This window comes from Mangifera indica, chromosome 15 (assembly GCF_011075055.1).
Source record: "Mangifera indica cultivar Alphonso chromosome 15, CATAS_Mindica_2.1, whole genome shotgun sequence".
Taxonomy (NCBI): Eukaryota; Viridiplantae; Streptophyta; class Magnoliopsida; order Sapindales; family Anacardiaceae; genus Mangifera; species Mangifera indica.
The window spans coordinates 270,703-297,288 of record NC_058151.1 but is presented as its reverse complement, the minus strand read 5'-3'; the positions used below and the strand labels follow the sequence as shown (position 1 = coordinate 297,288).

Below are 26,586 nucleotides of genomic sequence, written 5' to 3'. Positions count from 1 at the left end.
TCTTTTGTTTCTTAGTTGGGAAACTAATAGTTTAAAGTCTGCAAATAACAGCACATTGTTGGTTTATACAATTAAGCGAAGAGCATATAGAAAAATCTAAGTCATGTATGCAAATTAAGACTAGTTATGAGTAACCCATCTCACACTCAAATTGACAAAACTTCTTTCATTTGTGTGAATTTGTATTGTATTTGGGGAGTGGGACCTGAGTCACCATAAGAGAATCATTTCTTCTAATGAAATATGGTTTGACACTTGGCCTATATAAGTCAGATTTCCATGCATTTGTCAGTCACCTGAGCCTCCCTCTTCATTTCTGATTCTTCATTATGATACCCCTTTAACATTAGATTTCATCTATAAGCTGAGTTTGAGTTTCTTGTAGAGATTTAAATAAGCATCTGACATGGGTCACAGGTGCTGCAGCAAACAGAAAGTGAGGAAGGGATTGTGGTCGCCTGATGAAGATGAGAAGCTTCTTAAACACATCACCACTCAAGGCCATGGCAGCTGGAGTTCTGTGCCAAAACTTGCTGGTATGTATGATATATTTAATAAACTTCTTCTGTTTCCTTTAACCCTGAAAGTGTTTGATGTATAATTGGTGAACATGTAAATTGATTGATGAATTTTCAGGCTTACAAAGGTGTGGAAAGAGTTGCAGATTGAGATGGATAAACTACCTGAGACCAGACCTCAGGAGAGGCTCCTTTACTGAAGAAGAAGAACAAATCATCATTGATTGCCACAGAATTTTAGGCAACAGGTAAAGCCAATACAATTTCACCACAATATGTATGTATTTAAATTAGCTTATTGTTTACTATTGCATGTTTTTGACAGATGGGCACAGATAGCTAAGCATTTGCCAGGAAGAACTGACAATGAAGTGAAGAATTACTGGAATTCATGCATTAAGAAGAAGCTGATCTCACAAGGTTTGGACCCAAAGACTCACAATTTGATGCCTTCCCATCAAAGAGCTTCTAGAAAGTTTGCCTGCAACATGCCACAGACCTCCATTGATCATTCTTTTCCCGTTTTCGCTGTAAGTAATGGACAAATGACAGCAATTAATAACAATGTGAACAGGGAGATTCAACCTCCAGTTCTCACATTACCTTCACCTCCATTGCTTCAACCAATAATGGCTGCTTCAACAACACCAACTTCCGAAAATCAGATTCAAAAACCTAACACTTGGACTGCAAATTATGGTGAAAATCCCAATGTTTCCATCACTACCACTACTTTCCCTTGTGTCTCCTCCATTGAGAGCGGACCCATTTCTTCTTGTTCAACTTCTTCAGTGAACCCATCAGGATTTGGTCTCCCAGATGACAGTTACCCCATTTGGGGTACCAATAAAATGGTTGAACCCTGTAGAGTACCAAGCCTGGAAGGACTGCAACTGCAAGAACTTCAAGATAAGGGTGTTTATAAGGACGTGGATTATTGTTCATTTGACAGCTCTATTTTTGACCTTGCATTTGTAGACTCGACTCTCATGTCAGGTGCAATGTCTCGTGATCTAAGCTCAGTCTCCATTGATGATTTTGGATGGACCTTCTAATTAATATGTTGATTTGCGTGGAAAACTTTTTTTACGATCAAGATGATGATTTGAAATTGAGAGATCGGAGAAGTGCTAGAAAGCTAATAAAATTATGAAATTGGTGGTTATTTTCTGTCTGGGATTAATGCTTATAGTAAAATTTTATGTACTACTAATAATTATAAATATATATATTTATTAAATAATTTTAAATTAAAAATAAAATAACTTATCATTTTTAGTATACAAAATTATATTTATGATTAGTATAAACAGTTTTAATTTAATGGAGATATAACGGAGGACTTTTTCTACTCATATGTATAACTAAATCAAATAATCTAATTCATTGTTTAAATATACATATTAACACCCACCTATTCTTCCAATTTATATAAATAAAGTAATCAATAATAATATTATATGTATAACTAAATAAATATAACATTATATAATTAAATAATTTTAAATTATAAATAAATTAAATAATTAGATCGGCCAATTATATAATTATATGCTGATCTCTCAGTATATATCAGTATACATCATTTATGTAATATATAATAATAGTCACGCATCAAATATCCTAACATAATAAGAAGGAAATGTGAGAGTTAATAATGTAATGACCAATTTGATACGGTTAAATTAAAGACGGATTCTAAAACGTTGTATAAATTTTAGAGTAAATATGATTTGAATATTGGCATATATGATACGCTAACACAAAGACCTAGCTTGCGGAAGACGAAGACAACATTAAGAATATTTACAAATCTTAAGTAAACATGTCTTTATAACATTAACATTAGCGCTACTCTATATGAAAAAAAAAATAATGAATTATCTAATATTATTTTTCAATTATTTGTATTATAAACAAATTTGAATCAAACCCAGTTTAAGATAAACTTGAATTTATACTCAACTTAGGCTTTAACTCATTTGAGTTAGTGTATTATACTCAATGAAAGGTCGTTAATGATGTAAACAATAATGTAAATAGTATTATAAAAAAAACAAATAAATCAAATCATAAAATTAAAACTCTTAATTTAAATGTGGTTTGTATAAATTAACTTGATTTAAACTCATTCCTGGATAACATCGGGTATAGAATAAGGGAAATTATATTTAATCATCCTTCAGGCGATAGAGTCAAACATTTTATTGACGCATGTAATACGGTTAATACAAAGACAAAGTCTAAACTAATTTACAAAATTGAAGTTAGTCTGGTGAGTACAAACTTTGAGTTGAATATTGACGTATTGTATGCCAACAAGAAGACAGACTATTATCCAGCCACATATGGTAAGGGCAATTACAATAATGTTATAAAATTATTTAGATATAATATTGTAATTATATAAGTATCTCTGCTAATACTGCTTGATTAAATTCAGTCCAAATTTAATCAACTATTGAATTTGAATATAAAATAATCAATTCATAATTGGTTGGAAATTGATTTATTCAAAGTAAACAATAATAATAAATATGCCCATTCCAATATATGGTTTAAAACAATATTTTTAAAATTGGACTTGTGATTTAATTTGTTATGTTATTAATTTGACTGGTTTAATTTATTATCAAATTATTATATATTTTTTAAATAGTATTAAACATTTATTATATTTTTTAAACATAAATATATAAAATATAATTTTAAACATGTTAATTAAACAATTGATACTCTATTACGTATATAAAGAAAAAAACTGATTACAAATTGTTGGATTTGAATAATTTTTCTGATTTAATAAATTTATTGAGTTTGACTAAATTTTAAATAAATTAGTATTTGTTTATAAATTCAATCAAATTATAGATTAATTTATAATTTAATTAATCAAACAGATTAATTTATTCTGATTTTAAAAACATTGATTTAAACTACCATGAATCTACAGAAAGTCGCATTAATTTTGAAGATCTTGTTATTGAAAAAATTAACATGCGTCAAAATAGAGCCTAGTGTAAGCCCAAATGGCTTCGCAGCTGGGTAATGGGCTGGCCTAGTAAAGGCCACGAATTGCCTAAGGGGAAATGCTCATGATCCATCAAAAAGTGCAGTGTTATGCAACTTAGAACCCATTTCATCTCAGAGTAATTATCTAGGAAGGTGTAATTAGAGCTTAATCCTAATACTTCATTGTGTTTGCTAGAACCAATATTTTCATACCTAAACTCAAGAGGCCGATGGTCAGCCCTATGAATTATTAAATAAATATTATAACAATATTTAATGAAGTAGAATTATGACAATGTGGTGTATATTAAAAATTTGCAAAACAACATACTGACATCAACATTATGGTTTGATTTTGTATTTAAACATCAATGCAAACTAGATTGACAATCAAGTCTCAATCAAACTAATTCGACCAACCCGTCTAGTCCTAATTATAAAAGAATGGGGAGAACCTAAACATGACAATTACTAACCGTTGCTCTAGGCCAATCTTGCATATAAAAAAGATAACTATTTTATTAATGCTATATGTATGATTATTAATTTAGATACCAAGAATGATGTATAATTATATGATTAAATAGTTTTGAATTAATTATAAAATAATACCTTATTACAAAATGATAAACCTTCATTTATATTCAAACTGGTATTCATTATAAGTATATATAACATTACTCATTGCATATGTAGTGATTGATTATATGTCTATGATCCGAATAATACATTAAGGGAAATAATAACAAAAGGAACTGAAAAAAAAAAAAAATTCAAATACAGTATACTTTCCATTTCTTCTTCAAAATTGACCCAACAATTACAACAATAATTATAACAAAGGGAAGCAAAATAATCCTCCTTTTGGGCTATTAATGCCCCAATACAATATTAATTCTATACTTTAATTAATTTGTGTCGTAAATGAATTGTAATTTGTAAGTATAAAATGATGTAGCATACATATATTTTACACTTATATGTGAGAAATTGAGAAACAAGTATAAAAACTGTATAATTTAATTTGTTAGTAATCTAATAATTATCATTCTTGCATGGAGAGGGCCATGGAATTGTCCTGAGAAGCACACAAATACAAGATCTCTTCCAGGGTCCCGTTCATGCAATCCCTGTAAAATTTATCACACATGAAGCTCTCTTCAGGCTTTGATGGCTTCGTCTCTGCTATATTTATTTGTGGGAAGTCTTCTACTTGTAACGGTGGGTAAGGACATGGATATTGAAGGCCTTGCATTTGCATTTCCTGCATTCGCAAGTTTTTTTTTTTTTTTTTTCATAGTGAAAATAATATAGAAAACAAACTATACATACAAGATAAATAATCACTTTTTGTGTCACGTTCTTTGATGAATAAAATAGTATACATGAACAAGAGAATTGTTCAAACTGGCATGTGATGTATAGGTTAATGCTTGTACTTGTTATACAAAAAGAACAATTATGGCAGATTATTTTGACTGGAAAAAGGTATAACAACATTTAGAAACATGGATCTACCATTTTACTCTAGTGGAGGTATTAATCTTTTATATTTTTCTTATCAAAGGAATTCACTTTTTATTTTATTTTTTTAATAAAAGAGACTAAATTTTCATATTAAAAATACCATACAAACAAAATTAAAACAGAATATTTTGTTTTGAAAGTAAGTAAATCGGTTTGATATCTATACTAATAAATAGTTAAAATTTAGCCCTTTTAAAAAAAATTTGGAAGTTCAATCATTTGAGTTGGAAAAAGTGATATTTGGATAACTCCATATGGGAAAAAAGAAATGTGTGATCGGAGATTGTGACAGTGAAGAGCTAGCTAGAGAGCGGGGAAAATGGAAAAGAAAAGATGGTTAATTTTGAGTGAGTCAAAAGAAGTTATTGAAGATGGTGAAGAAAGACGTACTTGAGTCGGTCTAAGAGATCTTTAGAAGCAATAGGAAGCTAGCTTTATATGGGAAAAGACAAGGAGTTCCATTACTCGTAACTTTTGTTACTTTAAGATCAAAAGAAAATTCAAAGGGCTTGTATTGTGGGCCAGTTCCAACGCATCACATCGCCCAATCGATCTGCTTTCATTTCTGTGTGAATAAAATCAGATTGCACGATCGATGAAACTGTTTAAAGGAAGGGTGATTTAATTGTTGTTAAAATCTTGAACGTCAAGGTCAAGTCAAGCCCCTAGAAATAAAGCAACAGCAAAGCAAAATTTGCTGGAAATGTAGCCTTGGTAAAGGAGATAATCATGTCATCATGAACTAATAAAGAAGATGTATATAAAAATGGTGATCGAGGACATTTTGCTTTTAATGTACCTGAAAGAGATTGGAAGAGAAGTCGAGGCCAAGGGAATACATATGAGCTGCACTGTTGGCTTCATCTGAGACAAATGGAGCTTGCAAATCATCTGCTGTGCCAGCAGTTTCAGTGGGAGTTCCTCGAGTGAAATCTGAAGAAGAAGTATCAGATGGGAATTTATTGTTTCCATTTGAACTTTCAATCCCACTAGTGTCATCTCTGAACATTTGTTCATCTGAGATCCCCGCCATTTTTTCCTTCTGCACTCCATTAGAAATTTGTATTGTTTTCTTGATCACGCGACACAGTGCATAAGAATCCTGCCCCATAAATTAAACTATCTCAGTTATGACTGTAAAATATAGTATTGAAGAAGCTGTAAATAGTTTTATATGTACCTTCAAAGTAGAAGAAGAAGAAGAAGAAGTGCAGCTTAAGGAGTCAAGTAAGCTATATTCATGCATGACCCAATTAGTTCTGATGCCGTGGGGAGCCCTACCTTTATAATAAACCAAAGTCTTCTTCATCCCAACCGGCCGTTTATGAGAAACCACCGGTCTGTCTTTTCCGGTGGCTTTCCAGTAACCGGATCTTGTTGCCCGGTTAGTTCTTGACCCGTTTGGATATTTCTTATCCCTAGGGCTAAAGAAATACCACTCCATATCTTTCCCAGGCAAATATGACTTGTCTGTTCAAACATATATATATAAACCATCCATTTATCACTTATATAAATATATATAAGAACATATACATATATCATAAATAAATAAACACCTGGTAAATCCCATGGTTCATGCTTGTATAGATCAATCTCTGGGATAATTTCAAGCTCAATGGTGCGGCCTGTAATTTTTCGATCAAGATAGTAAGCAACAAGCTCTTCGTCCGTTGGATGGAACCTGAAACCAGGAGGGAGACTCATGGGTGCCATTGAAGCCAGCCAAGAGATAGATATCAGAGAGTTAGAGGAAGAAGGAGAGATAGAGAGAGAGAAGAGTAAATGTTGATGTAACAGGAGCTGCAATAAGATGGCTTGAAAGATGTTTAACTATATAGGCCACTATTGGGATCATACACAGAGAATTAACCCTTAAGATTTCAGTCTATCACATGGCTGCCATTTTTATATAATAATCTTCAGATTAAGGAGAGGGTGAGATGTAATTAAGTTGATGATGGAGGACTGAAATGAAGAAGTTTGGCTTTAAAAGATTCTATGTCTGGCGATTTGTGTGAAAACTAAAAACCCAGAGGGAGGATAAGAAGCTTCTCTCACCTGCTTTTGCCTGCTCACAAACTAACAAAAAATCTTACCCCCTCTCAAAAGGTTGTGCGGGCCACTGGCCGTCCACACCCTAGAACACGCAATACTAGGGCTCTTCCTCTTATTTTAATCACTATTAATTAACAGTAGTATCATCAAGTACCGGTAGTGTTTTCTATTGCCATTACACCCTTGAACTCTTGGCATATCAAATGTAATACAGTCACAAGTTAAAAGTTAGATTCAAATCAAATTAAATATAAATAAAGATTAATTCAAGTCAAATTTAGAAGATTAACTCTAGCTTAAATTTGGCGTGCTCGAGCTAGTGATGAGTTTATCAAAGAATTAATTAATAATAAAAAAGTCATAGAACAAAAAGATTGAGTTATCAAAAATGTAAAAGAAAATAAATCATCAAACATAAAATGTTACTAAGAGAAGATGAAAAGTTGTTAGAAAAATTGAATTTATCAACAATACGATCAAATTGAGCTGGCTCAATTCAAACTTAAGCTAAGATTGTCCCCACTAAAGTTAAGTTCAATCAAATAGAATAATAAGATTAGTTTAAGTTGGTTCGGTTAGAATCTACACTTACAACAAACTAGAAGCACCATACCAACTACAGTAATTATTAAAATACTAACTCTAGGCAACATTGAACACCAAAGATTACGTGCTTAGCAAATTAATTAGGTTAGTCATAAAATTGTAAGACTCTTCCAACTGAAACTGAAACTGATGATATCTGCATAAAGATGGATTATGTTGCGTATAAGTAACCAGATTGTCCCATTACAATTAATCGGCCATAACAGCTGAGTTATGCATGCGTGTACATGTTTGGGTTAATTAATGTAATCTTGTAATTAATGCATCTCTTAATTAGCGGCTTAATATCTTAATCAATGAACAGTGAGAAAATAGTTAGATAATTCTTAGCATCCTGCATCAACATCGATTCTCTTAGATGGACTAAGAACAATTGAAGATATGACAATACACTAAAAACCATTGGGGTTAGTAGTTTAGTTCAATTTGGTTCAAATTTATTATATCAAACTTTTATTGAACATGAGTTGAGAGGATCAATTCGTTTTTTAAACTAAGTAAAACTCAAGCTAAATGAAGTTTGGCTAAATTTGACTTATAAGTCAGATATATTGTTAAATTCAGTTTAAGTTTGACTTGTGATTTGACTCGAGTTATGCCAAACATTTGTCAAAAAAACATTGTTTTACCCATAATTGAATAAAATAATGTTGTTTTGTCAATGAGTCATAAATTTAAGCTACGAATCCAAATAATGAATTTAAGTCGAGTTTCAATTTTCAAACTTAGCAATCGAACCTAACTTAAGTTACTCTAATTGTGGCTTGCCAAAGTTGATCCAAATTATTTTTCATTTGAATCAAACTCAAGTTAGGAAGTGTTTGAGTTTGGTCAATTCATATCCACCCCTAAAGTCAGCGTAAGCTCAATTTGAATAAATAATACCTAACTCAAATTTGAATTTATTTGAGTTGGTATACAATGCTATCAAAAAGTTGTCAACAAAATAAATAGTATGATTTGAAGGATGAACAATATTATTGAAGAGACTAACAATTCACTCTAGCCAATAGTTAAAGATGGATGCTTGTGGGAAAATCCATTAATACATTCTCATGCAATAAGATGATATATACAAAACAAGACCAATTCAAATTTCATATGTGCCCATCTCATCCATGCATGGTAGCTTCCAAAGAGATTATCAAAGTTGTATGGTTGAAGATTATGAAGAGACGATAATGTAAATATTATTCAATTATATATTATAATAAAAAGATACAGGGACAAATTTAGGTTTATTATTTGTCAGAAGTATAATCTTTTAGGGAATAATTGATAATTTATTACGTACTTGATCGAATCATACTACAATCATTCCTTACTTTTCCTTGACGGTGGCGTATACTCCTCGACGTTCATGCACTCTTTAGAAATATTTTATTTATACAACAAAGTATTCTAAATTTTGTTATTCAATCTAACTATTTATTTATAAATGATAGGAGATTCAGAGACTAATTTGTTGGGTATATTTCACTATTTTCAGGTTTATTTCATTCTGAGTAATCTTTTCTTATGAAAATTGGAAAATTACCATGATAGATTACTTTAAATATTAATATATATATATTAATATTGTACTTAAGTTAATTGATACGTGTATATAATTATTTTGTTTAATTAGTATAAATAAGATAATATTAATAATAAAATTTGTAATAAAAAGTTATTGAAGCAAATGAGGTAATATTAGAAATAAAATATAGATTACAAGCGTAATTTTTTATTCACTTGTATTCAAAAGTTAACTATTAAAATTTAAGAGTCTAATGCATATAAATGCACACCAGAGATTTATATTTTTCAATGTGAGTTATTAGTTAGTTTCATATTTGTTCTTGAAATTTTAATATACCATTACACTCGATCTATTGTTTGTGTGACCATATTTTCCGATGTGAAATTTAAGTTTTATACTTTATACTTAGGATGATAACATATTACTACACTCTATAGTCTTAACATCCATGCAAGCTAATTGTGCACTAGCTCTCTACAAGTCCCAAAGAAACACTATAATGTTGGTTACCATTCATATAGTACAATTTCAAATGAAAGATATTGATAATAACTCTGATACCAAATGATACAAAAATTAAAATACATACATCTCATGGGCTAACAGTAGAGATTGGAGATCCCAAAATTATATAAAACTGCATAAGGAACCCATACTTTCAAATTGCAATTAAGATCATTTCGTATAAATACCCTTTGGCATCAATTCCATTTCATGATTCCCAATATTGTTAATTCATGACTTGATGTTCAGATTCAAACTGTTTCTGAACAAGTGATCGATAAAGAGCAAAATGGAAAAGGAAAAGCCTCGAACTCAGTCATAAAAGATGAGAATGTGAATTGTTGTAATTGATTTATTGGATGATGATATGAAACGACATGTATAGAAGAATTAAACAGGATGATGGGTCCATCCTTACGAAGGATTCTCTAAACTTTTATTTTTAATCTCAAAGAGCAAAAGAGCGCTTTTATCATTCAACAGGTGATGGCTTGAAGAGCGGACCCAGCATCATCATCTGGCAAAATCTACCTGGCACACCGTCACAGTCTGCTTTTTCTTTTGTTTTTATATTTTAATTAGCTTTAAATTTTCTTGCCATCCAAACAACTTTTTCTTTACTGTTATTTTGCCCTATGTTGTGCTCTCTCCTTTAATTCCTTTCCTTAAAATATAATTTTCATTTCAGTAAAGACTTACTCACCACTTTAATGATTACGAACACTAAATCATTGACTGGTCTCTCTCTACTCTATGATCCGGAGTGTATTGATCCTATTGAAACAAAGCTTGACTTAAGTTATCGGATGAATAATTGAATTGATTTTAATAAAAACTACTAAATTAAAACTTTAATTTGAAATCAATTCATTTAAATAGAACCAATTTATATTAGAGTCACCTCTATCTATGAATGTGTAAGAGTTTGATTTACATTAAAAAAACAAAAAATTGGATCAACAAGATATACTCCAAATTATGATTTAGTATTCAATGCAGACAATTTGGCTTTTAACTCAGAAGTCTAGGTGCATTGTTATGTTTTTAGTTTTCTCTGGTGTAAATTTAACAATTTAATACTATGAGTTATACTCTATATCATTCTCTAGTTACATGAGGAAGAAGAAGGGATTATAACGTAATTACTTAATTGAATGCAATTAAATCTTAGTAAAATGAATCTATACAGTTGTTTCAATTCCATTTCTTTCAAAAGTGACCCCGAACAAGTAGGTTTGTCTGCTATCCAATAATAGCGAAAATTAAAGATGAGACGTGATCTCATGATTCAAGGAGATATATTTGACATGTTGAGGAGATAGTGAGAAAAGTTGAATCAGATAAGTCTCATTCTTTCCACTAATTAAATACAAGTGTTTTCTCTTGTATTTTGAATTGACAGATAACATAGCTGAGCATTGTGTTCACTTCACATGGCGTTTTATAACGGCTAATCAGTTTTTTGACATCATTTTCATTTGTTTGAGTCAGAACCGCACAAGATGAAATCCTCTACATGAAAACAGCATACAAGTAAAAAGATTTTTATTCTATTCTGTTTGCTATGTTTAGATGGCTTTCACAATTTTTACACATCAACAATGGGATGAGTTGAGTTATTCTCCTGAGAGTTGTAGGGTTCTTTTGCCGAAAGACCCTTTTATGGTCTTTACGAATCGTCCTGCACAATATTTGATAACAGGAACGATAGCTTCAAGCTTTTGTATGTATGTATGTATGCATAAAGAGATTCTAACACTCTTGTTTTTTCCCAATATATTAGACAAAAAGAAAACTCGATCACTTATATTATTAACTCGTAAAATATCTTAGCATCATCCATGATGAATTAGACTCCCACATTTTAGCTCCATATATCACATGGGTTTCATCCTTTTTTCTCCATATACTATTCATCTCGAGAGATTTCAAAGTATAAATTAAATATTGCTCTAAAGCCATGCAACCTTTCACACCATAATAAAGCAAACGCCAAAGGTTAAAGGCCGATGATTATGAATTTGATAATGTGATATCTAGGCTGTAAATGGTTGCTACAGTATAATATATTACTTTTAGTTTCCAATAATATCGGCTGTATGTGATATAGAAAGTGGGCGTAGTGTAGGTAGGAATAATTAATAAATATATGGGCTCAATCAAGTCTTCACTTTCATTCTCAAACTTCACCTTGAGTCTACAATGCCTAAATCTACTATATCATTTTGTGGATGTACGGAGAAGAGAGAGATGGTTGATGATAAATGGATTGTGGTTGGTGTTAGCGTGAGAAGTAGGTTTCAGAGAGGAAGGGACGAGAGCATGGAATCTGGTCAACTATGGGAAATGGCCGCCGCAATGCCCATCATTAGAAGAGTCAAAAATTTCTGCTTATAGTTTTTAATATTACAATTTCCGAGGAGCATTACATGAATGACCCTTTTTATATAGGATTGGAACAAAACAGTTAATTTTAGATTTCTACATGAAATTTAAATCCAAAGTTTGCTTAAACTCAATCAAGTTCTCATTCATGATTTGAATTTAATTTATTCCATCAAGATTCAAATTCAAACTTAAATAATTTGAATGGAATCTAATCCTATTTAAATTGGATAGGGTTTTTAGATGAAATTTAAATATCTAAGAATCATCTAAATTTAAATTAGCCTTTATTCAAATAAACCAAATCAACCCGTGCCTTCGTTAAAAAATTAAATGATATTTGGTGGTGAAGCTTTAAGCTTGTTAGCTGATGTTGAACAACTTGACAACTTCCTTTAAGCTTTACAGGCATGAAATGTTTTATGTATGTGCCATGTCCAGATGACCCATCCCATGACAATATTCTGTAATATAATGGCATCTTTAAAATGCACCATTTGCTGTATTCTTCTTTTTCAAATTATGCATCCTACGAACAATTTTGAGACAGCTATTAATACTCAATTCTGCATTCATTGTTTCTTCTCTTTTATTTAATTTTAGAATGGGACTAGAGTTTGATTTGAAGTCTAAACAAGGGTTGATGTAAGCTCGATTTGAATTTAAAATGGTCAATTCAAGTTTTCGTTGGCTCAAATAATAAATAATGATACCCAAAAAACAAAATTTTTGAAAAATAAGAAGAATAATTAAAGAAAATCAGCAGGCCGATAACATTGACAAACTTTCAAACTCAAACAAAATTATTGAATTAGAGTTGTGACTCCAATTAGATTCATTCAAAGCAAACATAGATTCAAATCCAAGGTAACTCGATTTGAATTCACTCCTACAAGAAACCTAAACCCTTCTTGAAGTAGGATTTTGAGTTACTCGGGGAAACATAAAAAATATTATTTTTGTCACTACTAGTAGACTTATCATGTAACAAATTTTTTATTGAAGATAGAGAGTACAAACCTTGTGAGGGAAAAGCAGAAGAAAGGAAGAATATGGAGACACACAAGAGTACAAATCAGGGCTAGAAAACAGAAATTTACAATGAAAAAAATTCACAAACTCTCAAACCTGAAAAGGCACTGTTTTCTCGCAAACGTAGCCCTAATATTAGAGGCACCTGATGTGTTTGATCTTTCTTTGTATCAGCCATCAAGTATACAGCCTCAGGCGGTTGGTGATCCTCTGGCGGCATATGGGACAGTTTGTTACCCTTGACCCACAGTCGCTGCAAGTCTGAGTTCAAGTAAATTTTAACTCAAAATTAAGACATGATCTTATGGAAGAGAAACCGAAACCAAACAATTCTAGTACTGCAGCTCACCATGTGTCCACAATTGAAGGCCAAGTCCTTTGGACTAGTCAGGCAAATTGGGCAAGCCTACAATTAGGTTGGAAAACATGAAAAATACATTGTAATTCAACCAGTTGACTAAGACATAATTTCTCTACTGTCACATACTCATGTAACAATATTTATCTTCACATCTTTTCATATCATACCTGGGTTCGATCATCTATGGCGGGTGATGACACAATGGTCCTTACTTCATGCTCTGGTGGAGCACGATGACTGTAAGGAACTGGAGGAGGGCGAGGAACTATTTTCGGTGCTCTCCCCGTTGTATGCCTATTGTCGAATGTAATACAACATAAGCAAAAGATTCTGTAAAACAATATTTGCTCTTCATATGCGGATTGAATATAAAAGATTTAGTGATCCTTACTTGAGTAAACCAAATTCGATGGTTGCTCTATATTGAAAGGGAATCTCCATGAGGGCAGCAAGAGCAAAAGCTGTTTCTTTCTCCGAAGGACTTGATTGTTTTGACATAATGGCAGTGAAATTAACAAACTGAAAGCAGAAAGAAAACATAACTACAAAGCCTAATGTAAATCAGAAAGCTTTTGAGCTCGTTTGTCTGCTGTCAGTAAAGCAAAGCAGTACCTGAAAATTATCATACTGACGTGCTGGGATCTTGTCATCAAATTTCTTCATGTCTTCCCAAGGTCCATCCCCAACGCCAACAAGAATAATCGAGAGTGGATATAAACTGCTCACAGCATATCAAACATATTCTATATTTATTAAAAATATATCTAAACAATTACAGAATGTCATCTTCTAAGAGTTGAATCAACCTACCTTGCATCAACAATAGACTGGATTGTTTTCTGTTCTTGTGGACTCAGATCTCCAGAATGTGTATCGATACTCCTTGTAACCTTCACAGTAAAGAAAACACATTGATAAATATAATGCAAGTGGGTGTACATTTCTGTCAGACAGGCAGAGATTGAAGACTTCAGATTCACCTGGCCATCTGCAACTATAACCAATACATGGTACTGCCCACCACTCTTCTCTACCATGTCGATTGCAGCTTCAATCACCGGTGCATAAGAAGTTGGCCCTAAAATCAAACACATTATTCTTATCAAGCTGTCATTTTTCAGGTAAGAAAAATATTGTATTCATTTGTTCGTTGAGAATTAACCTGAAAGTCGCAAGTTTGGAACGATCCTTTTGTAGCAGGATAATACTTCTTCAAAACCATGGCAAGGCGTATGATCACTGTGAAAACTAAACACTTCATGATCATGTGTTGTAGCTGTTATGAAAAAGAAAAAATTAATTAGGAGCATTCTATTGATTGTGAGACAGAGTCAAAAGATTAAACTTGTAGAAGAAGGAAACATCAGAGCATACCATCACCAAAGCCGAAACAAGGGATCAAGTTGTCTTCATCAAAGGGGGCAATTGTTTTTCCAATTATAGAGATTGCTTTTTCATATGGATTAGGGTCGTCTCCAATGGCATGAAGGCTCCGATTATTGAAGGAGACTTTGCCTTCAATCATAACATGAATGCATTGGTTTCAATAATCATATGCATATATCATTGTTCAACCAATATACAACTGCTGCCACATTGCTTCTTAATCAAAATAAAATAACATGGTAAGAGCACAACCACCCAAAAATATGTTAGGTATTACTGAGTTTCTTCCACACCAAAAACTAGTTCAAGAGGTGAGACTTTCCTTCCCAATTATATGTTAACACGTAGCCCCTTTCTAAGTCAATGTGAGATAACCCAACAACCTCCCCCTTACATATCGGATCATCGGTTTAACACTTCTCACAACTAACCATTTAGAAGAGCAATGGACTACTGGTTAGAGCTTCACATCAATCAATCATTTTTATGGATTCTTAGATATAGTATTTGCAAACGAATCTGATACCATTTTCAGGTGTTATTTGAGCCCTTCCCATCCCAAAATCTATCTCAAAGAGTGAAACTTTTCCTCACACTTATACACTAACATCTAACCCCTTTTTCAACCAATATGAGATAACTCAACAAAATATTATATAAGAGCTAGTGTCAACTTTAGAGTTAGTTGAATTTATGACAAATCAACTATGTGATGCGGTAGCATGGCATGTCCTTATTGGTGGTTGTCATGCAATTAAAGGTTTTTTTTCAAAGTCTAAATGTTGCGTATCTCTTAAGGTCGACTAAAACCAATATAATGCATGAATTCGAGAGAGTGATATGCATGGTCTCTTGTTTAACAGAAAAGACTTCAATTTCACTCAAGTTAATTATATTCCTAGACAATGGTGTATACCAGTCCATTCATTGCTTTTAGTGAAATCGATTCCAAGAATGAGATTGGATGATTCTAAACCAGCTTCTCTCAAGGCTGCTGTTACCTGAAAACAGAAAATACCATTTCCCAAGCTTCAGAAACTCGGTAAATTTAACAAGAAAGGTTACAAATACTTGTACAAGAAGCAACAAAATTATGTGATGTCATATGGCATGGGCAACATATGCATAATATTATAACTGAAGTTAGCATTCCAAAAAGTACATTACACTTTATTAACATAATACTTGCAGGTAACTAGTGTGAAAAGTGAATAAAGAAAGAAAGAAAGAATATCCAAAGTAGAATATTTGGAGATTTGGCACCACTTTGTAAGAACTAGATGTCTAGTAACATGATCATGGATAAAGATATCATATCGCTAATACCAGAGTTTCATTTGTAGTATATAACATATAATGTCCCTTAAATAAGTAAGAGGTACTTGGAGTCCAGAAGCCAGAAAATATTTTGAGTCCAGAAACCAGAAAACTATAAATTTATATTTTATAACCCTTTTAATTTTTTTTCTCTTATCTTTACAATAACTATAAATGGTGGTTACCAAATTTTAAAAAATATGTTTATACTGGTTCGTATTACCACTACGATGCTATAGATCTCCCAACTAATTAGTCTTAACTAGGATTACAATTGAGTCAGGTTCGTCCCTATAATTGCCAAGTCAAGCTCAAGTTTGTTGAGCTTGTTAGCTTGTAGCTTGACTTAGGTATAATTTTAATGAACCTTGAAAGTTTAAAATTTTACACTTATACCCCCAAAATCTTCATTTAAGTTTTGAATATAAAAAGGTAATTGTTAAATATATAAGATACAAGATTTAACTATAATTTTTTTAGTCATTTTCGAGCAAGTAATTCATGTCTTAAGCTCGAGCTTGAGCTTGCAGAAGCTAGGCTAAAGTCTCCTTAAAATTCAATCGAGTTTAGCTTGAACCCCAAAAATACTCCGCTTGGCATGACTTAATTGCAACCCTAGTATAAACATGTTAAAGGGACTAAAATAAAAAAGTCTCCTTGTCATGGGATATTATTTGGAATATTCTTTAAATCTTAGATTAAGCTCAAAGACTTTTAATATTAGGCTTCTTATCTGAAAGTCAAAAATGCAACTGTGTCTTTGGTTTAATGTGGAACTTTAGCTGCTCTTATTCAAGGATTTTGACTTAACATATTTTTAAAAATGTAATCCTATATGTACACTAATAATATGGTGATGCATTAATAAGTTAGTACTCATTCGTTAATACATAGTAAAGTTTTATCTATTCATTCCAAACTAACGTTTTGAAGGATGAATAACTAAAGGCTTTAGTTCTCATGCTAACCCATGAATTGAATCATACTATTTCTATGAAAATTTCTATTATCTCACTATCTACACAGGAACCAAAGAAAAGCATATCCAGAGAAATAGTGAAAAATTGGCTCCCACTTTATGCACCATTGACAAACAAGTGGTCCATCCGCTAGAACACAAGAAATAAATTATTTTTCTTGTCGGTTGCACCCCAGAGGTTCCTTTCTTTTTTTAACTTTTTCCCAAGCCCAACAAAACAAACCGTGTTGACTTGACTGAAAAGGTGTTTCTTATTTCAATTAATCAATCTTATAATTGAAAAAATGTTCCAATTAATGTATTTAGACTAGGATAGTGCATTGATCCGGTCAAGGAATTGGTTAGGGTTTTGATAGGTCTAATCAGCAATTTGACCAATGATAGATTAAACGCAAAAACTTGGCTAATATATAAAACAACAGAAAACAATTTGGTGCATATGCCTTACAATTGTTAGGAATTCAAGGGTTAATCTGGTCTAATAATTAAAATGACTTTAAACATTGACTTGTCCGGATTGACTATTTGAAGATATTAAGATAAATACTGTTTAAATAGCATATTAGCTCTTAAGTTATTAAGACCTTGCAAGCCAACAAATAAATCTTAAGTAGATGTTACAGTCTTAATACTTTCACTAATTGGCGCACTTCTCTACCCACCACTCAACTCAACTATGGTATTGTCCAACTGTGTTTTTAAATGCAAGATACAGATATAATTTGATAAAATTGGAGAAATAGGACAAGAGTACGAACCTCTTCAAGGGTATTGAAATTGTCAAGAATTAAAGAAAACTTGTTCTTAATATTGTTGCTCTTCTTCTTCTTCTTTTGATCTTGATTGCTAGGGCCGCTGCCGCTCACGGTTACAGAAGTCGATGGCTGTCGTGATATACTGCGATTTCTGCTAATATTTCCTAACCCAGCTCTACCAACCCCCCTACCGCCACGTGTAGGGCCACTTACGTCGGAGTAGCGGCCGGCTCCGACGCTGACATCTCTACTGGTAAATCGTTGGTTACGCCTGAGGACGGGAAAAATGTTGCCCATATCATCTTCCTCAACATATAAAAAAAGCTTCAAACAGCACAAATACAGAGATGATATAGATGGAAAAAAAAGGAAAAAGAAAATATTCGAAGAGAAAGGAGAGGTCTGACCCAAAAGCTACAAAGCGATTTCTTGCTTACTATGACAAGAACTTTAACATTTGCGTGAGAATAATGTTTATTACGTGTTTAGCAAAGAATCTCAACTATACTGAGTCAAGACTCAGAGAGCAGCCAGTATTTCCAGTAACCACTTGTTAAGTCAGAACCATGTATAGAATGTGGACTTTCCATCTTATAAGCAAGAATATTAATATAATATATTAAATAAGGGGATGATGATGTTCATGAAAAACGACTATACATAAAATGGAATTTAATGTGTGACAAGAGAGTTAGGGATGGATTTTAGTTTGGCTGGGCCCAAACAAGGGCAAATTTGAGCTTGGTTTGCTCAAGTTAGTGAATGGAAACATTATAAAAGAAAAATAAAAAAGAAGACATTAGAGGTGCTGTCATTTACATGTAAAAAGTTTCAGAATACGTACAGACCATAGCACTGTATGGTTGGACCATTAAAAGCAGGCATTAATTGGAATCTGAGAATAAAGTGGAATTGAGTCATTTAGAATATTATCTGGTCTTAAGGAAGGTATGAGGAAGCTCCCTTCTATAATAAATTAGTGTTTGATTGCTTGGAGCATCAAGTTCTGCAACATTGCTAAATTTCCAGGTTACTTCGCAGCATTTCAGAACTTTTAATTAATAGACAGACCAGAACACTTTAATGGCCTCAAATAGGGATAGATTCGAACTTAAACTCTGTTTGAATCCAAAAATTCCAGAGGAAGGAAAGTCATCGGAGAAAAAAAGAAAAATCTACTACATCATAGCATCACTCTCTGTTATATTACATGAACTGAAAACAAGTTTCCAGTTCTACTGATCACAAAACACTTTGAAAATACATATATTACAACAATTCACTTCAGCCGTAGGGTAAAGGAACTAAAGCTGCTATCGCACAGGCTGCTTAATAGTTATATAGGAACAAGCATATTCAGATTCTCAGATGCCCAACACCATTCAAATCACCCCACCAAACTAAATGTGCAATCCACAGTCAAGATGGTGCAGTAGCGATGAAATATTTTGTCCGCTACCGGCTCTTAGTCGCTCATTTTTCTTTTTCTTCTTGATTTCAATGAGCGTGTCATTAATACACCATGGAAAGCTGAGAAAATGTTCACACGTAATTCCTTCTTCTATGCATCGACCCCAGTAACTAGGATGGTATGTGACATAATACCATGCTGAAGCCTTTGCATACATTTCACCAGCATCAGAATTGCTAGAACCTGACTCACTTGCCTTGTCGAACCAGGCCTTGGCTTCCTTTCTTATGGACCTTGTGGCAGAAGTAACTGCATCCAAAACCCTTTTCTTTTCAAAACATTTAGCCATTTTAATGATGTATCCACTGACAATTTCAGCCTCAGTTTCAATTCCATAATGCTTCATCAGGTTACTCAACCTACTATCATACTCACATTTGTAATAGAAAGCTTCATCGATATATTTCTCAAAACCATTCACTGACATATCAAAATCAAAAGACCGCATTGCTACTTCCTTGGTGAAGGATTTAATAGCGGCTCTAGGTGATGCAATGCGTTTTACCTCTCGATACAGCCTTCCAATTACACGCTTTGATTGATAGGTCATATGGTCTGGCTTATCCATGAAGTCTGGATATTTCTTGACCCGTAGTTCATCTGGTATTTTGGCTGCCACACCTGTTTTTGGAAAATCCACAGCAATGGAGAATAGTCGGGCAAGCTCAAGACATTGCTTACTCCTTGCCTTCATAGGTGCTTTATCTGCGAAGACTAGATGGGCATGACTGATTATGCCCAAGCTGTCATTGACAATAACGTCCACGAAGTACTCCTCAACATCCTGCAACATAACAATATGTGTCAAGGCAATGGCAAAGACCACAACAGATTACAGCATTGACCAAACACCACTTGTATTACAGTTCTACTCCAACGCATAATGAAATAGAGTTCAAGGTCAATCTCATGAAATGTTTTCTTAAAATTATCATAATTACCAATCATAGAATGTGTGAAGCTATTAAGCTACAGATCCAGTAACAACAGATTTAGCTGAATTATATTATAGAAAGCTTTATGAAAATTTCTAGACAGACAGCGGCCAAGAGAAGTGGAAGTGTAAATAGTGCTTGCTAGAAACAGAGACAGTTTAAATACAAACCAATGGCGAGTACAAGATGCTATATTTTTTGATGCAATTTCATATGAGCGGAGAACTGCAATGTCAGAAATAACATTTGAATATCATAGGACTTATTTTTGTGATGCTTGCCTTGTAGAAATTAAAATCAAATGAGCAACTAGAAGTAAGAGTTGATTCAAGAATGTGACTACTTAAATCTTAACATGCATGATGCTATAAGATTGAGCAATACCTCAATCGTAACATCACGACTCAGATCCTTCGCTGGTTCTGGCCTATAATCCATGGGCAAAAACTGATAAGGAGGAATGAGATCACGATCCCAACATACAAAATAATTGTCTCCATCAAGATCACTCCCCGAACATTCATCTGGATGGGGTCTAATCAATAATGAAATCAATGTCACTTTTTAAATTGAAAATGATGGATAACAATCGGTATATTCATTATAAAGGTTGTAAAATAGAATTTGGATATGCGTACATAGGATTTAAGAATTTCTTGAGCATGCACTGTACAAATAATAGTAAATATATGTATGTAAATTATTTACGAACCGTAGAAAAATCACACATCAAAAGTTAGATATTGAGATGAGAGAACTCAAGGCCATATAAAACCTATATTAATTGTTCATATTTTCTAATGTGAGATCCAAGTCTCATACCTTACACTTGCGATCCTAACATACTACCATGCTCCATAACTATGATGCCCACACGGGCTGGTTGTGCGCTAGCTCTATGCAAACACTGTCATGTTGGTGTCACCATCTGCACCGCGCGATTGCAACTAGGAGATATAATAATGACTTTGATACCAAATAATACGAACCTTAAAAGACTCATATCTCAAAAGCTAACTATTGAGATTGGAGAACTTAATTCCATATAAACCCCATATTAGTTGTCTATATTTTTTAATATGAGATCTAAATGTCATACCTTACACTTAAGATTCTAACAGAATCTATATGCATTAAAATTTTCCTAGCATTTCAGTTTCAGAAACATCCAACAAAAAATGTAAGACTTTTTGAAAGACAGGCTTACCTTTCTCCTTCTGCTGGAAAAACCACACAATCAACCATGTGGCGCAACGCTGGCACATCCACAGCTTTTAAAACACGGATATCTCCCGGATGGTGACATGGACATTTAGCAACCACTACCATTTCCTCACAAACAGTAAGTTCACCTGATTCATTTCCATGGGGCAGCGAGGAGAAATTATCAGAAAATTGACTACATCGAGAGTGAGAATACTGCACAAAGACCTGTCCATATTTTAACGTCCCTGTCTCATCCAGAGTTCCCATCATAGCTCGTCCTTTGGGCAGAAATATCCTTGTTTTAGTTCGTAGGTCCTGCAGGTATGATGTACGGAACGTCTGTAGCATCAGCGAGAGAAACGGTTCTGAATCTGGCCTATAATCACACTTAAGCATTTCCTTCAGAACATTTGTACCATTCCCTGAAGACATCAATCCAAGTGCCTCAAGTGCCCTTGAAGGGTCTGTCAAAATAGCATCTAATTGAGTTATGGCCTCTCTCTGCTTCCTTTCGAAGACACCATCTTTAATACCAAGAGTTGATAAAAGGGTGATCAACTGGCGATTTAGAAAAAAAGACTGATATTTGCTATTTTCCAAAATATCTAGACTAGTGCTGTCTGATTCGTATTTTAACATACTGCGCCTTAATGATAACTTCACTGAAGAATTTGGATCAACAGCTACAACACCTTTGAATCCACCATACCTAATTTGATATGCAGACGGAATATAGCTAGTGAAACCACATTTTTTAGCCACTGCTTGAGCTAATTCAGAAGATATTTTCCCGATTCCATCGGAGAAAACATATTTAATTCCATTCTTAATAACTTCTACATCAGGAATGATTTCGCTGTCCTTCCGATCAACATGAACAGCTACCCTGGATGCACTCAAAGACTGGCCTAGTCTGGCTGCATATTTTGCTACGTTCTTTATCTCACGAAAATCTCCCAGGCTCTCTCTAATATCTGCTGCAGTAAGCCCAGGTCTAGATGCAAACATCCATAAAGTATGCTCTCTTACTTGACTATTTGAAAAAGCGAGCGTTTCAAACTTCTTGTCTCCTATGACTATGCCATTTCGGAGAGTTGACAGTATCCTTTGATAAATTCCAGTACGCTTCGCTTCCCTAGGAGCTAAAACTGTTGAATACAGTTTATCCATACCCTCATCAACAAAAGAAACACGAAGAAAATTATCAATGTCATCAGGATAACTACGTAAGACACGATTGGAAAGACTAACTTCTGGACCACAAAAGTATATTTTAGTGGGGGTTACCAGAACCTTGTGCACATACACTAACCCATCATCCAAGGCAATGGCAGGCGATCCAAGATGAGTCTTAGACTTAGAGTAGTTTGTGTATTGATCTCTGAGCCAACTTACAGGGTCATAGCAGCATTCTCTTAGATTAAACAGCTTCTCCAAAGCATGTTCTATGAATGCTATATCGATTCTGCTTGGATCAACAAAGCGAAAGAATCTGACATCAAGTGCTGGTCTGGGAATACAACCATGCTGAATCAAGGAATTGATTTTGAACAAGATCCTAAATGGCACGTTAATGTCTTGTGGGGGACTTATAATCGGGACAAGATCATAATTGCAGGAGAAAGTAGAACCTTCCTCTAGACTGAACTTTCCTCGGCTTTCCTTGTAGAAAAAGAAATCCTTCAGAACTCTTGGAACATGGCCCCTGCCTGGAAGCTCTAAACACATAGCAGATGAATGTCCAATGCAGGAGGACGGAGTAAAATCAACTGTCCGGTCCCGGTGGATATCTCTCTTATAAATAAGAGGAGCACCATACAACTATCAAAAAAGAGACAAGGAAATTATTTCGTTAGAGAAAAGAAACACATCGCTGTTTTGAAGAAGAAAACAACTTTGACTTGTGACATTTGAAAGAAGCAAAGAACTTAGATGTATAATACAATAAATATTTACATTGAGTGTACCAGATGACATTTAATTAAAGTAACTATCAGAAATAATTAGAGTTCTTTTAGAAGAAAACCATGCTCAGGAAGTCTCAAAAAGGTTTATCTGTGCAATGGACATGATGGACATTAAGGTAGCTTTACTCATATTTTATCCAATGCTAAAACAATCATATTAATAAGTTTTAGATTGCAAACCTGGATGACAAGAAACTTCACAGATTGACCAAGTGGGCGTCTTAACTCAATCTGCCAAATTGTCTCATATGGAACCTCGAGCTCATATTCCACAGAATCATATGATAAAAAGAAGCTAAAATTTCTGAGATCCGAATCAAATTTCAAAGTAACATTTTTCTGTGACCAGAGCACAGAAAACTTCTCCTCTGAAATTTGGCAGCCAAAGTTCAATTTTCCTTTGTCAATCCTCTGCTGTGGGATACCTGCCTTTGGTGACTTGTTATCACGGTCCAAATAACAAGCTTTCAGGTAAGAATCTCCATCCCATATATGTACTTCTGCAGCCTCTGAGACGATTAACTCTGCAGCTTCCATGGTTGTGAATTCAACTATGGCATATGCTCTTGAACCTTCTTTTTGCCCAACTTCTACTACCTCATAGACTGTTCCTTTACCCGTATATCTCTCCACAAATTTTTTCACTGCTTTTGCAGGCTTAATTGAAGCAAATCCAAACAACTTGACCGTCTTGGCCATTTCTTCAAAACAATTTCAATTGTAGTTTCATATCCAAACAATTTATTCTATGCATGTATGTTGCACATGAACAATGTTGAACTCAAAATGAACTTTTGAAGCCATATCCTCCTATTTACTTTCTTAGAAGACATCAGAGTCTTAGGAACTACATGTCATCCTCTTCGTATCCACATTTATATATAAACTAATAATTAGTCAAACACCTAAAAGACATTGTTGATTTGATCTAATTAAGGTAGTTTATTTAAAATATTAAAGTTGAGTTTGATCATGTCTAAAAGGATGTGTTTGCAGGATTGGTGTGAAATATAATAAAAAAATAGAACACTACATGTACAAACAAATTGTACAATTTAAGATGATAGTATTAAATCAGTGATTTTAAAGTGAGAAAAAAAATAAACAATCAAATCATTTAATCACAAATTATTATCTCAGTTTGTACAAAGAAGTTTATATACATAATTTTATTCAATAAAAACTCTAAAATTAATTAGATTGTTCTAAATTTTTATACAATATATTTATATATCTTATATCTTGTAATCCTAAAATTAATAAGAAACCTGCCCAGTAAGCATTATAAGCCAAGACACATAAATGTATCTTGTTATGTGTGATGACTTTTTATTTACAGTTTCTCCTAACAAAAAAAAAAAAAAAAACACATTCTTTAGATTTTCATATAACCAGTTCTTCAAAGCAATTCATCAGTCATAACACATACAAAAACAGGAACTCAAGAGACTGATTTAGCAAGAGAGAGAAATGAACAAGACCCATAAGAAATCTTAATCACATAAAAGGCCTCAAATCCACAGAAAAATATAAACAAGTTCATACATTACATAAACAAAGACATCAATCAAAGAAACAGATAGAGTTGAAGAAGAGATTGACTTACAAGTGCTTGCAGAAATATCAATAACCAGTGAACACTTGCTTGCTCTGTGAGAATGAAATGCTCTGATCAAGTAAGGTATATATATGGAAAGAGAACAAAAAGAGTGACACTGTTACTAATACTATTCATTGTCCGACGACAAATTTCCTTCTTCTACAAGGGTAGCCTGAAACTGAAAGCAGAAGGAAACATGCTTTAGCTGACATTGGCAGATTACTTATGTGTTGGGTCCAATTGGGTCTCAAACTCCCATGTAATTGACACGTTTCAACATCTTATTGGCTAATTACACTTTTTTTCCTACGAAGTTGCCAGTGAAATTACAACTTGATAGGAACTCAGAGCGAGTTGAATGCTGATTGAGTGTCAGATTCTTCGAAGTTTGAATAGTCAGTACTAAACTAAGTTTTATTTTAATTCAGTTTGTTTCAGATTTAACTATATTATATCATAAATAATTATTAATATATTTTAGAAAAGAGTAATTCGGAAGTTTATAAAATCGATTTTAGAAATAAATCAAACATTGATTCAATGAAGTGAACATTTTAATTTAATAATATCAAATATGATTGATTTATTGTTTAAAAATGTTAGGAATAATTAAATATGTTAGGATCAAATTCTATGAATTCTGTAAATAAGGATTTTGCGTACCCGTATTGATTTTTAATAAAGTGTCTTCGAATACTGCACGAGGTGTTGACATTAGTCTATTTTCACGACGATATTTGCTCATGTGTTGCTTTTCATTTTGGGAGATGAATTTACTATACATTTTTGGTTTTACAGAAGAAGAGAGGAGAGACCTTTTTTCTGAAAATAACGTCATTCAATGAAGAGGTAGTTTGGACAATTTATATATGTCCAACTGCCCTCCAACTCCTTCTCATAACTGCCCATGACAGTTATATTAAACTGGATCGGGTCGACCAGTCATGGGTGGACCCAGATCTAATATCTCCCACTCACACATAATTGAAGACCCGAACCAAATGCTTAGCCACAAAAATCCCATATAGCAGTACGTTTCATGCTTGCAAATTTGTCGTGCGACCTCGCGAGCAACCTACATTTGGGAGTTAAATACTATGCATCTGTTAGGAATAATATAGCCGCTTTAACCCGAATAAAACAAAAATAAAGTATTAGGCTCGTAGCACCCCAGACTTATTCGATAACACTAGTGTAATATCCTCAGGTACATTTCAGGGGCATTTACATCTTTTAACCCTGTTTTGAGATACTTCCCATTTTTTTTAAATATATATATATGTTATGTATGAGTGTGTTTATATAAATATATATATATGTATATAAATACAAAAAGAAAAAGAAAAAAAAGAAAGAAAAAGAAAGAAAAAGAGATAAAGATCACATATATATGGAGAGAAAGTCAAAAAAGGCAACTCATACCTTTTTTTTCCATCATTCTCCCG

At 33.2% G+C, this 26,586-nt stretch overlaps 4 protein-coding genes across 4 annotated transcripts; 1 reads left to right on the top strand and 3 right to left on the bottom strand.

Moving 5' to 3' along the window:
* The first annotated feature begins 310 nt into the window (after positions 1 to 310).
* LOC123198344 (transcription factor MYB26-like) lies at positions 311 to 1,593 on the top strand. Its single transcript, XM_044613036.1, has 3 exons — positions 311 to 536; positions 637 to 766; positions 844 to 1,593. The coding sequence occupies exons 1-3, from the start codon at positions 407 to 409 to the stop codon at positions 1,571 to 1,573; spliced, it is 990 nt and encodes a 329-aa protein (XP_044468971.1). The 5' UTR covers positions 311 to 406; the 3' UTR covers positions 1,574 to 1,593.
* Positions 1,594 to 4,298: 2,705 nt separating this feature from the next.
* Positions 4,299 to 6,927, bottom strand: LOC123198274 (NAC domain-containing protein 86-like). The gene is made up of 4 exons (XM_044612950.1): positions 6,617 to 6,927; positions 6,238 to 6,527; positions 5,857 to 6,159; positions 4,299 to 4,794 (listed from the first exon to the last, which is right to left on the bottom strand). The coding sequence occupies exons 1-4, from the start codon at positions 6,771 to 6,773 to the stop codon at positions 4,576 to 4,578; spliced, it is 969 nt and encodes a 322-aa protein (XP_044468885.1). The 5' UTR covers positions 6,774 to 6,927; the 3' UTR covers positions 4,299 to 4,575.
* A 6,182-nt stretch (positions 6,928 to 13,109) lies between these two features.
* Positions 13,110 to 18,544, bottom strand: LOC123197267 (E3 ubiquitin-protein ligase RGLG4). Its single transcript, XM_044611483.1, has 11 exons — positions 17,966 to 18,544; positions 15,828 to 15,912; positions 14,900 to 15,040; positions 14,688 to 14,801; positions 14,506 to 14,603; positions 14,336 to 14,415; positions 14,138 to 14,243; positions 13,917 to 14,044; positions 13,693 to 13,819; positions 13,514 to 13,570; positions 13,110 to 13,425 (listed from the first exon to the last, which is right to left on the bottom strand). Exons 1-11 carry the CDS (start codon positions 18,257 to 18,259, stop codon positions 13,342 to 13,344), a joined length of 1,314 nt encoding a protein of 437 aa, XP_044467418.1. The 5' UTR covers positions 18,260 to 18,544; the 3' UTR covers positions 13,110 to 13,341.
* A 578-nt stretch (positions 18,545 to 19,122) lies between these two features.
* On the bottom strand, positions 19,123 to 25,466 carry LOC123197382 (probable RNA-dependent RNA polymerase 1). Its single transcript, XM_044611650.1, has 5 exons — positions 25,148 to 25,466; positions 23,722 to 24,242; positions 21,576 to 23,395; positions 20,753 to 20,903; positions 19,123 to 20,217 (listed from the first exon to the last, which is right to left on the bottom strand). Exons 2-5 carry the CDS (start codon positions 24,238 to 24,240, stop codon positions 19,363 to 19,365), a joined length of 3,345 nt encoding a protein of 1,114 aa, XP_044467585.1. The 5' UTR covers positions 24,241 to 24,242; positions 25,148 to 25,466; the 3' UTR covers positions 19,123 to 19,362.
* Between the last annotated feature and the right edge of the window lie 1,120 nt (positions 25,467 to 26,586).

Coding starts and splice junctions, on each gene's coding strand:
- LOC123198344 (XM_044613036.1), top strand. CDS start 407: ATGGGTCACAGGTGCTGCAGCAAACAGAAAGTGAGGAAGGGATTGTGG. Junction 537..636: donor TTCTGTGCCAAAACTTGCTG/GTATGTATGATA, acceptor ATGAATTTTCAG/GCTTACAAAGGTGTGGAAAG. Junction 767..843: donor CACAGAATTTTAGGCAACAG/GTAAAGCCAATA, acceptor TGTTTTTGACAG/ATGGGCACAGATAGCTAAGC.
- LOC123198274 (XM_044612950.1), bottom strand. CDS start 6,773: ATGGCACCCATGAGTCTCCCTCCTGGTTTCAGGTTCCATCCAACGGAC. Junction 6,528..6,616: donor TGAACCATGGGATTTACCAG/GTGTTTATTTAT, acceptor ATGTTTGAACAG/ACAAGTCATATTTGCCTGGG. Junction 6,160..6,237: donor CTTCTTCTTCTACTTTGAAG/GTACATATAAAA, acceptor TTTATGGGGCAG/GATTCTTATGCACTGTGTCG.
- LOC123197267 (XM_044611483.1), bottom strand. CDS start 18,259: ATGGGCAACATTTTTCCCGTCCTCAGGCGTAACCAACGATTTACCAGT. Junction 15,041..15,827: donor TAAAAGCAATGAATGGACTG/GTATACACCATT, acceptor TTATGATTGAAG/GCAAAGTCTCCTTCAATAAT. Junction 13,426..13,513: donor CCTTCAATTGTGGACACATG/GTGAGCTGCAGT, acceptor ACTTGAACTCAG/ACTTGCAGCGACTGTGGGTC.
- LOC123197382 (XM_044611650.1), bottom strand. CDS start 24,240: ATGGCCAAGACGGTCAAGTTGTTTGGATTTGCTTCAATTAAGCCTGCA. Junction 20,904..21,575: donor TTTCCAGCAGAAGGAGAAAG/GTAAGCCTGTCT, acceptor ATTATTGATTAG/ACCCCATCCAGATGAATGTT. Junction 20,218..20,752: donor GTCGTGATGTTACGATTGAG/GTATTGCTCAAT, acceptor GTTATGTTGCAG/GATGTTGAGGAGTACTTCGT.